Source organism: Saccoglossus kowalevskii, chromosome 10 (genome assembly GCF_978046115.1).
Source record: "Saccoglossus kowalevskii chromosome 10, keSacKowa6.1, whole genome shotgun sequence".
In the NCBI taxonomy this organism is placed as follows: domain Eukaryota; kingdom Metazoa; phylum Hemichordata; class Enteropneusta; family Harrimaniidae; genus Saccoglossus; species Saccoglossus kowalevskii.
This window is the reverse complement of record NC_140650.1, coordinates 34,123,384-34,135,819: the sequence shown is the minus strand read 5'-3', so window position 1 is coordinate 34,135,819 and position 12,436 is coordinate 34,123,384. Positions and strand designations below refer to the sequence as shown.

The 12,436-nt window shown below is 30.9% G+C and overlaps 1 protein-coding gene across 8 annotated transcripts in view; it reads left to right on the top strand.

The window, feature by feature from the left end:
* The window catches only part of LOC102806084 (prominin-1-A-like), a 69,765-nt gene that overhangs the window by 5,093 nt on the left and 52,236 nt on the right, over positions 1-12,436 (top strand). For all 8 annotated transcript variants that reach the window (XR_014930735.1, XR_014930736.1, XM_085504540.1 and 5 more), the window contains 2 exons: positions 10,259-10,323; positions 12,229-12,434. Coding sequence is in view for 6 of the 8 variants with exons in the window: in XM_085504540.1 (XP_085360666.1) it covers positions 10,259-10,323; positions 12,229-12,434 (271 nt within the window). In the remaining 2 variants the exon portion in view is untranslated. The remainder of the gene's footprint in view (positions 1-10,258; positions 10,324-12,228; positions 12,435-12,436) is intronic.

Genomic DNA, 12,436 nt, shown 5'->3' with positions numbered 1-12,436 from the left:
CTATTACGTCATATGTTTATATGTTATCTTTGATCATGTCATTTTAATGAGAAAGTTTTTGGTCCTGCCTGTATTCAAACCTAAAATTCAGAATTTCAACATGCTGTAAAATACTTTATTTTAACTTGAATTACTTTTCACTGAAAAGACTTTTTGGGTGTTTTGTATGGAATTTATTTTTACTGATTTCTGGCGAGTTGGATGTAAAATATAGGAAAAAAGGTATTGTCGCTGGATTTTATTTTTACTAAATCATTTCTTCTGTGAAAATAGCGAAAACTAATTCCAAGCTAAAAATAAAGTAATTTACAGTACTATGTGTATGGGGCTATTTTCTAGATTTAATCTCCTGTTTTTTTGTGGCTGTGATGTCAGGGGCACTCTACTACCGGTATATTGCTTTGAGCAGTCAAGCTAGTTGCATAGAGTGAGGTGAAAGTGGCTAACCTAATCTTTTCTGACAACAACTGTGCATGACGTGTCATGACAAATTATCAATTAGTGAGATAATTTTTCTAAAGTCATTAAAATAAAAGCCTTTCAGTATTGTTATGTAAATGTCCAGGAAAGTTCATAAACAATTGGTATTTAGTTTGAGTTTATAGTCTATTGTTTGAATTATGTTATTAATATAAGATACGATAAGATAATTCTTTATTACAACCTTATAGAATGAATTACATATCTATTTTGGTTTATGAAATGTAATAAAGGTGTTAAAATAAATATATATATAATATATATTCACAAAACATTGGACAATGAAAGTTACATACAGCCAAAGCAGAAGATCTGTCTATACAGGGGCATTGGTTTATGTGATTAAAGAAGCATTACCATGAATGGTGATGTATGGCTGAAGGGTGAGACAGAATACTTAATATACTGTGGAATACTGTAATTTTCACTGGAATTATTTTTTGCTGAAAAGGCTTTTTGGGCGTTTTGTATGGAATTTATTGTCACTGATTTTAATGGGAAATATAGGAAAAAAATTATATACGGAATCATCCCTTCAGCGAAAATAGCGAAAATAAATTCCAAGCAAAAATTAAGTATTCTACACTAGTATATGGCAGTGTGAAAACAATTTATATTGTCAAGAGTGAAATGAAAGGAGTTGGTCTTACCTCTGTATTGATAAATTATCTTGTGAATCTATGCATAGATAGACATATATTTATTGGCGTACAACTGGTGGTGGCTATGTCGTTCAAGCATCCCATAATGCTATATAGTTATCATATCGTAACATATAGTAAAATATCGAATGATGTCATAGGTCATACATAAATAATGATATAAGACATTATAGTTGGAGACAAAAAAACTTCAGGATGTGTAACTCGACAAGAATTATGTGTTCGCAAAGCAAGCAAACTGTCTGTTAACAATTGGAGTCAAAGAAATAAATGTAACAATTAAGTAACAATGAACCTCAGCACTACATAACTCCCATTGTTGATCATTTAACATGTTAACATCTGTCAGGTTGTTGAAGATTGTTTTGTTGTTTTGTCCACTTGTCATAGATTAATGGAACAAATAATTGTATAAAAGCAAACTTTCAATAAACAAAAAATGGTGTGCTCCTGTATTCAAATTTGGTGAGATGTCAAGATGTATTGGATGTGTGCACACACAGATTTTGATTATATTCTGTTTTCTTAAAGCTGTGAAACACATACACAGGAAGGACAATATATCAAATTTAAGACCATAAATCATTAGATTTACTAATCTTGTGCAGTAATTATTACATTTATAAATATTTATCCCGAAAGATTGTCTTGATACATTAAAATCCAAACATTAACTCATTGGCTGTAGAACCTGTTGGTAATGCCTATTACCCATGAGTCTTTGCAGGGTTTCTTCATTGGTCAGTATAAAGTGTATACAGAACTATGAGATTTGTTCTATCACCTCAGCAAACCACTGGTGCAACCTTAGACATCACAAAAAGAAACTAAATATAGAAAACAAGCACATGATAAAACCTTGTTGGATCATATTTCACTTTACAATTGTTTTGTTTTTTTCAGTTTGTATTTTGTTCCCTTTTCAATGGCAGTTGAGTCAAATAGTTTCTCCTAGAAATATTTAAATATCTTGGTTGTTTATTTAAACACACTTAGACAGGAATTTTCTTAGTTATTTCCAATGACTATAAATAACTAGTTTCTGAATTATGAACTTTAGATCCATGTATTTTGACCAATATTTAATTCAAAATGGCCACCAACATTACAATGTCAATGCTATGAGAGATTACAAAGACTTAATTTCCATGGAAACAAGTTCCCCCCTCTTTTCTCTCTCTTCTTTTCCATGTACAGTGTATCTGATGATACCTTTTGCTGTATATTTATCAATTGTCATTTGATTGAATTCTCATGCACTTTGGATTACTCTTATGTGCAATGCATTTGCAAAACTGATCACCGGTAGTGTTGCAGTTATTGCACTGGATACGTCATTATTGGTAGATCAGAGTTGTATCCCCAGAACAAGGATTCTGACTAGTGAAGATTTATTCACTAATAAATGTGACTTTGAAGGAATCTTGATCAAGGTCTGCAGGTACTTGTACTGGGCCTGGTTGACACTGGGTTAGTGTATTAAATTGCCATTTATGTCATTATGATAGGAAGATAGTCACACTAACTTTTCACTTGTATAGTTGGAATATAGTTCTGTGGCAAAATCCACTATGCCTGGCATAAAAATATTTATTAAAACAAGTTCATATATTGTTGTGTAGTTTAATTATTATTTTATTAAAATAATTTTATTTGCTGTGAAAATTATATTAACCAAAAATTATTAAAAATTATGTATATTGTATAAAAAATTTACTTGTACACGAAATGAGCCACTAAAAAGGCGGTGTAAATTGCAACGCCTATTATCAAATAAACCATGTTTTTATTTTTATACACATGGTTTCCAGGTTACATACTACTCCATGTACGAGGTTTTTACTTCTACTTCACTGACCAACAATAAAAAAACAATAGTCTTTGGGTGAAATTTAATCTTCTAACTTTTATAGCTGAATAGCATGTATGCAAATGCTGCCAATAACATTTGGCCTGACAGTGATCATTGTGGAAAACTATTGTGTTTATGTCTTGAGTAACCACTGTGGCATGTACTAGGAAAAAACACCTACTTACAGTTCTTGGCTTGGTAATAGATAATGCTGTACTTATAAACTATATTACTGTTCAATAGAATGGTTAGTCTACAGTTTAGTGGTATGATCGAAAAAAAAATGTTTTGGGGGACAGGTTCAACTGAACACACTGACAGGGAATCAATTAATCTTTTCCTAAATTTTCAACATATTTTTAAAAGACTGTTTTTTAAAAATAATCTAAGAACAGACAAGAGGTTTTATTATGGTGGGTATTAAAACTTTTTTTTTTCAGTACATAAAGAATGGTACTGAATTTTAATAATATAAATAATTTTATTGTAATGTGCCACATTCATATTTATTTCATTTGATTCCTATTAATTGATTGATTTATGTAGGGTTGCCATGCCATTATTCTCTACATTATACTGTACATTATAGATTCAAATTCTGCAATTAAAAGATTTTGGGGAAATTTTCACTGTTTCACAAATGGTTTAAAACTTCTCGTGATTGTGATGTCAATCCACAGATGGTTGTACACACTTGTGTCCCCAAAATAATAATTTAACATGGCAGTAAACCTGTGTATAACAAACACCAACCCAACACTGACATATAAACATTCCCACACCATGGAAACTGAAAACTCTGGCTTCTTGTGCTGTAAACATTTTCTGCACAAGCTAGATTCTCAGTGACGTCATGTGACCCTTTTCAGTCTCTTCTCATGAAACAATATGCTTAGGCAAAAAAAAATTGAAAAACTGTCTTCTCAGTCAGTTTGATTTTTATTTTCTCTATCCAATAGAAGTGCACTGTACATGTATACGTAACTATTATAGAGTCTGACCTTTTCAGACAATAAACATTTCTTAATGATTTATGAAAACACATGCCTACTACGGTAATGGTACAAATATGGTACTACTATAAAATACTTTATTTCAGCTGGAATTAATTTTCGCTGAAAAGACATTTTGGGTTTTTTGTATGGAATTTATTTTCACTGATTTTTGATGAGTTGAATGTAAAATATAGAGAAAAACGTATATTCACTGGATTTTATTTTCACTGAATCATCTCTTAGCGAAATAGCGAAAATTAATTCCAAGCGCAAGTAAAATATTTTACAGTATATGTATGACAAGATATACTTGGACTCCATGAATTAGGTTTTCACAGTTGATATAGGTAAAGTAAATTTATGATGTACAGTTTAAACTCTAGAAATATATTTGATAAATGTTGTCAACAAGTCATGCAACAGAATGTAGCCTTTGTCTCTTATTAGGAAAAAGTCACAGGAAATATAGAAATACATGTACCATCAATGTTTTTTATTCACAATTCAAAGACACAGAATAGAAATACATTTATGTTTTTAATGTGTATATGCTTAAACTGGAATTCAGTTTTGCCATAGGCTGTAGACAATTGATGCTTTAATTATAAGTTAATTCAGTGTAATAGTTATGTTTATTATTCAAGAAATATGATAGTGTAAATCATTAATTATTTACTGTGTTTTAATTTTGCTATTTTTTACTAATAAGTAGAATTCATTATTATTAATTAATAATGTTAACATGAAAAATAGCAATAAAACACATTGTTTCACTGGCAAATTTGAAAATTTAAAACCAAGTAAATATGCGCAAAATATCAAAATAAAGAATTTGAATGCTAGTGAAAAATAAATTTTTTTTCAGCAATATGTATATTTTCATTAAGTAACATTTTCTGCCATTTAATCAGTTGATGCTGATACTATGACATGTTAGCTGTTGTCATAGCAACTTAGGCCATATAACAGAATTTAATTATAATGTACAATAGATACCATTTCTCCATTATGTCAATTAAAAATATGAAGAATATCAAATTAAGAATATTCATTATGTATGTCATGATGTTAAATTTTATTTTCCTATACACAATTATTAGTTCTATGCTCATATATGGAAATAGTTCTCTGAATGCATTCTGAATTAACATTTTGTTGTTGTTGTGTTTGTTAGTTTATACCTTATACTCAAGTAAATATTGGTAATATCTTCATTGATATAAAATTAAAAACATTTATTTTTACTTGATTTCAATTTCACTATTTCAAGTATATTCATGAATATTAATGAATATTCCAAAGCAGTAATAAATATCAGCAAAAAAGAATAAAATTGCAACTCTGAATAATTAATGTTTTAGCAGTATCCCTCCTTTGCCTACATAGAAATTTTATTACTGTAACATGTGAATTGGTGTGGAAATTAACTCATACTAATAAACAGAAAGCTGAAATGTGCATGCCAGTACATGTACATATTGACATTTGAGAAACACTAAACACACAATATACTGAATGTGATCTGAAAATAAATCTGTCAATTTCTTTACTTGGTTTTGTCATGCCGTTATTGATTTCAGTTAATTCTGCTATAATACTGGTGGCATATAATGACCTGCTTACTTGTATTACTGGTGGCTTATAATGACCTGCCTTCTTGTAATACTGGTGGCTTATAATGACCTGCCTTCTTGTAACACTGGTGGCAATAATGACCTGTCTTCTTGTAATACTGGTGGTATATAATGACCTGACTTCTTGTAATACTGGTAGCATATAATGTCCTAACTTCTTGTAATACTGGGAGCATATAATGTCCTAACTTCTTGTAATACTGGTGGCATATAATGACCTGCTTACTTGTAATACTGGTGGCATATAATGACCTGCTTACTTGTATTACTGGTGGCATATAATGACTTGCCTACTTGTAATACTGGGGGGCATATAATGACCTGCCTACTTGTAATACTGTTAGCATATAATGACCTGACTACTTGTAATACTGGTAGCATATAATGACCTGCCTACTTGTAATACTGGTGGCATGCCTACTTGTTATCTCAAGGTTCTGCCATACATCTGTTTCACCAGTCTATCAGGTCTGTGTACAAGGAAATCTTATAAGTTTAACATTAAAACTGTAATGCTACATGTACATGTATGTATAATGCTATAGGCTGTCATAAAACATAATACTCAGCTCATTTATAACCACCTAACACACACAGGTTCATGTGCTAACAATGGTCTCAAAGAAAAGGATTCAAATAATTGACAAAGAATGCATTTCTATAGCGTTAAAATGAAAGTACAAATGCATTCAAGAAAAAAGGGATTAAATTGTCTGCACTACACTATTATGTTGAATACTTATAAGATGAGACTTGCAAAGTTAACCATAAAATTAAAATATGCAATTAAATTACATATTGATAAATATTAAAATTTGGGGCAGTTTTAATGGAAACTTGTATGGTGATGTATTTCTGTGGTATTATGTATGTAGCTCTTTTATTATACAGAACATATTTGAACATATGCTATTCAAATACCAAATGCTGAGTTTTTTTAATGTTTGTTCGTTACTTTTGAATTTAGATATGCATTTCAATACCATTTTCCTGATTTAGTAATAATAGGGCTTTTGAAAACACCTTTACTGGACGAAATTGGAAATTATTTAATATAAAGCAACTTGCTAATGGCTGTGAGGAAACTCTCTAATAACAGGATACAAGAGAACACAGAACAGTACTCAGTTACCTTTGAACATTCATGTACACATGGTATAAAATGACTAAAGGATTTGCACACAAAGAAAGAAAAAAAAAGAAACTGAATGCTCCCGGATATAAAAGGTTATATGAGAACTGGTATATCCGGTATTGTAGCAACAGAAATACACGTTTCCACAACACCTACATTTGCATATTGTTGTACTTTCACCTGTCACAGAGAGCTATAGTATTTCATTTAGCAAAACTATTTTGTAGTGACTCATCATCTGAAAACTATTTTATTTAATAGACAATGATGTTGTTCATGTTCACGAGGGCCAACTAGCACGTAATGATCTGTTCAGAAACATCATGGCTGGTGTATGAAATGGTAAAGTTAGGTTGTTCAGATTTAGATGAATGTTGCACCCCGATGAAAAGTATCCCAATCTTGGTATAGGCTCCCCGTTTTTAATTTTTTTTTAAATTTTTTTATTTATATTTATATTTATTTTTATTATTAAGCTTTTTTTTATATATAGTTAAGGCAACCAAAATAGGATATATAAAAAACTTAATAATAGTAAGTGAAACAAAAATATTCATAAATAAACAAAAATAACAATATAAATACATGTATAAATAAAAATAATAAAAATATAAAAATTAAAAAAAATATATATAAATTAAAAAATTAAAAAAAAAATTGGAGCCTTGTATCTACATGTAGATTTGTTGAAAATGATTCCTACTTCATATCAGAAAACAATTTTAATATAGATTTTTAATTACAGAGATAATTATAACCCACTTTTGTAAAACAACTTGATCAGATTAACACAGGCAAGTTGCCAACATGTGCAAGTAAATACCCTATCCAGAGCTTGATGGTCATGTAATTTGTTTTTCTCTAAATAATGTTCTATTCTCTGTCGTCATTGGCCTCTGACTTGGGAATCCATGGTATTTGAAACCGTGTACATGATTGAGATAAAGATGGGGTTTAATAACAAGTTGCGTGACTCTCTTGTTTAATTGGTCACATTATCATGTGACAGAAATAAAAACTTGTCATACTATTTGTTGTTTTCCTATGCATATCGGGTACTTAATAAACCATAAGAATCAATGCCATGATGTTACATTTTCCACTGAATATTAACATAGCCAGGGTTACATCATATCATTTTATTGACATCATTCCTTTTCAAGTGTAGATTTTAAACAACTAATTTTGATAAAAAAATGCATAAACTAGTTCTCGTGAAGGTCTCGTTTTATATAAAATATTTATAAATGTTCACAGTAAATTGGTAGAGAATATTTCTTTGACACTGGCTTGTTTTCGCAACTTAACATTCTGTACCAAACGATTATGATACGATTTGTACTGGTATTCTTTCAAATTTGCTCCAGCGAATGAACCACTGTGATTTCAAGCATTTTAAACAAATTTGATGGAATCTATCTTTTGCAATCATGGCAGTAAATTGGCCAATGATGAAACTCCTTAAAGACTCATGGGTAATGGGCATATCAAATCTTTTTTTACAACCAATGAAAGCATCTTTGAACTTATGTGAAGCATGAGGATCTTTTGGGATAAATTTTATATAAATATTCATAAATCTCCATGAAACAAATTTACGCCTTTATGAAAACCAATGTATATATGTATCGAAAATATATTTATATATATATATATAAAAAAAATTAGTGTAGATACAAAACAAGAGTGCGACTATCAAAACACTACAACACTGTTTCATAAGGTACTTGTATCTCACTCATCAGGAGCTTTATGTTTAATAATTCACTGCACCATCAAGCATACAAAAATACCCCAATAAAGCTTGGTAACGTCTCAGTTTATATTTGTTGATCTGTGCAACAGTCAAAGTCGCCATCTTTGTTTATATTCGACCATATACCTTGCACAACTACCATCCTTTAAGTAGACTTTGTATTACTGTCAGATATGTACAAGGGCTTTGTAGCTGATAGGACACCCATTCCCAATGCCCAAAATGCTTTATAGCCCTAGAATATGAAGAGCATCAAGGTAAACTTGATATGCTTTGGTGAAGTTTAAGTTCTGCAGTACAGGTGGGTTTGATTGCAGAATGCAATGTTACCATAACTAAGTGAGCATAAAAAGGAAGTGAAGCATGCATGAGGTCACTAGAGGGCATACTTCAGTAGCTCAGTCACAAGAGCTGTGTATCACATTTTCTTTACTTCTCTTTCATGACTTTTTTATCATGACAAATTATATACTTATTACACCTGAGATTAGTATTTTGTCTTCTTTTGTTTATATATACACAACAATTTGGGCAAAACAAATTGGTTATTTATATTTATGGCAAATATGACGTGAGGATCTAAATATATGAATATCTAATGTGAGGAATGTACTACATTTATTTTGTATTCAACTAAATTATGCAAGTTGGGTACTAGTACGAATGTCGTCCCCCAGGGACAGATCCAGAATTTCATTTTATCCAGGTCATTTCTATATGAAAAGAAAAAAAGAATCCCCTAAAATAAAATTCTACTAATCTTCATATGAACCCTCCTGTAAAATGTATTGACTCCTGTCTCCCTCCCCCAGTATGTTGTGGTGCTGTGAATTTAAGTGGAATTAAAGATACTTAAATAGTATATACTGTGAAAAACAACATGACCTGCATGAATACTTGATAAGCTTGACAGCACAGGTACATGTACTGTACATTAAAAATACTTTGGTTTCTAAAGAAATTAGGTAAAACAGGTAGTTGAAAAAATACATTATATCCTAAACATTATACCGGTATATTTAGTTTCGGTCCATTGGATGCAAACCATAAATGAAGATTTATGGAATGATCTCTGTCTATTAGTTCATCTCGATCTGCATTTCAAACATGCCTTAGTTGATCACATTAAAACTTCACATACACATGTTTTATGATTGGATTCAATGTTAAAAATTCATCAAAATCAAGCATTTCTGCCATTCTGGAACCTGATCTTGGTTGTGTATGGATGGATTTCTAGATAATTTATTTGACACAAAACTTTGAATCTACAATACATTGTCCATGGTCAAGAAACTAATCCATCAACAACACAATAAAAACACAACAACAATAAAGAAAAATAGTTTTAGAAATATATATTGGACATTATAGGACCGTGATGCACATCATTTTGTTTTCCAGTTCAGATTCAAAATGGTCGACTGGCAACCATTTTGTTTTAATGAATGAGCTTTATCCCTGACATGTCTTGACAGATCATGTTCAAACTTTATAATATACATCTATGTCATACATCTTGTTGCACATGCATGTGTTATTTTCAGTCTTAACAACAATTTTGGTGGAAAATCTGTCTTCTAAACTTGACCACTAGGTAATTTGCAAATCTTTTTTGGTCAATATTTTTAACTTTTTGTTTTCTTTTGTTTTGTTTTGTCTGAAAAATGTTGTTCATTCTTGCACTTAATGTACTGTTAAAATTCTGATTGTGTATTTAATAATATACTTTTCTCATTTCTAGGAATAATACCTGAGTATATGAATAATGGAACATCTATAGATAACTTACAAGATGATTTGATGAACGTAAGTATTATTTTGTCGGTTATAGAGTATCTTAAATGAATAACTGTGTGATATTGGATGTTCAGAACTTTTGGTGAGGACGTGCACAAATTTATAATAACTACGAGTTTTTGTGAGAAATCCATATACATTTCGTATTTATGATTTTATTTTATGATTATGAGACTTTTGTAACATTTTACTACTTTTGAAGTAAATCTATCAAAGGCTTTTCACATACTGTAAAGGGGTTAATTATTTACCAGGTTTTAATTTAGCTTATTTCGCTGACTGGAAAATGCGCTAAATTAAAACCCAGTGAATATGTAAAATTTAGCGTAGAACACATTATCTAATTGATAAAACCGTGAATTTAAAACCCACTGAATATGCCTGAAATGGCAAATCAGTGAAATTTAAACCCAGTGAAAATTAGTCATTTTACAGTATTCTATGAGATTTCTAATCCCGTGTGTGGCTAAGTTGAGGTTGGGAGAAGGCAGTACATTTGACTTTAAAACCAAAACGTGTGTTGGTGAATGTCTGCATTACTTATATATTGGGGGGGGGGGGGTTAGCTGGTACAGGTTACAGGACATAAAAACGGCATTATACGTTCCATTTACAGTAAAAAATAAGTTTTCACACTTTACAGATAAAGCAAATTCCTAAATGCTTACAAAAAATAATATCTTTATACAAATTATGGACAAATAAAATAGTCGATTACATTTTACACCTTGCCCATGTCTACGAATTGACATTTCCTATTTATTTATTTAAATTACATTATTACAAAAATAAGAACAATTCATTACAGCTTATCAAAATATCCCTTGACAACGTATACGGAAACATTACTATGATCCAACCAGTTATTGACTGTTCAGATCACCAATAGGGTAGGATATCGAAAATATCTAAATGGACTTTATTTCATAGAACAGGCATGATACTTGGGATAATCATCATTACAATGTAATTTATTAACATAAGCTAAAGAATACATTCAGGAATATTTGGACAGCATAGTATAATGTGTATCTACAGTAAAATACATGTACTCATTAGACTAGTTCTCTACTTACTGTATGGGTACAGGTATTGCTGTCTTTGCAACATGTAAGACCATGAGGTTAACACATTCCTGTTTGATGCCATTATATACAAATCAGGTCACATATGGGTGAAAGCTGTCAGGGATTGTCAGTGGAAATGGATTCATTTGTTTGAAAAATTGACAATTTCTGGGAAAGACATAAATTGCTCTCAAAAACTTGAATTTGAGGATACAGGAATAAATTTGCATCTACATTATTAAATGTTATTTGACCATCTCTATTTCCCGATACCATTGCTATGGGTGCCGGTACATGTACTTGTAAAAAAGTATGAAGGATCCCCACAAAATGCCACTTGATATCTTTTTTCATTGCCAGGAAATTTGACCCTGGTCAAACTTTACAGGTAGGTCACACCTGCACTCTAAAAAAAGTTGAAAAATTAAAAAAAAAAGTTCTGACCTACTGTTACCATGACAATGGCCTAAAACTCGATTTTTGATCCTACCTTTGCGCAAAATAATAGTAATAATCTCAGACATATCTCAGTCTAATTTGCTTGAGTGTGTGCCTAAAAGTTACTATTTTATTTTTAAGCCTGTCCTACCATTACCATGGCAACATACAACATGATTTTTTTGGGGGGGGGGGCATAACTTTGAGAATCATGATGATATGAACCAATAATAATGAAAGTAAGATGAACATATAATCTCAGAATAATCTGGAGTTCAATCACCACTGCACATTACTTGGTATTTGGCTTGGATTGTAATGACTGTAGCACAAAATTTTAACTTTGGGTTCTAATATCTTTCTGTAATGAATTCAATCTTAAACTCACTGTTAATTTACTTCTTCACAGAATATTGATGTTTTCCTGGGAATAGCCATCTGCATAGTATTGGGATTTCTATTTCTTTTAATATTCCCATTGGTGTGTTGTTGTTTCTGCTGTTGTCGGATGTGCGGTAACTGTGGAGGGAAGATGTACCAGAAACAGTCATCCAATATGTGCTGCAAGAAAGTTACTTACTCAGTCATACTGTTCAGTGTGACCGCCATATTAGCGT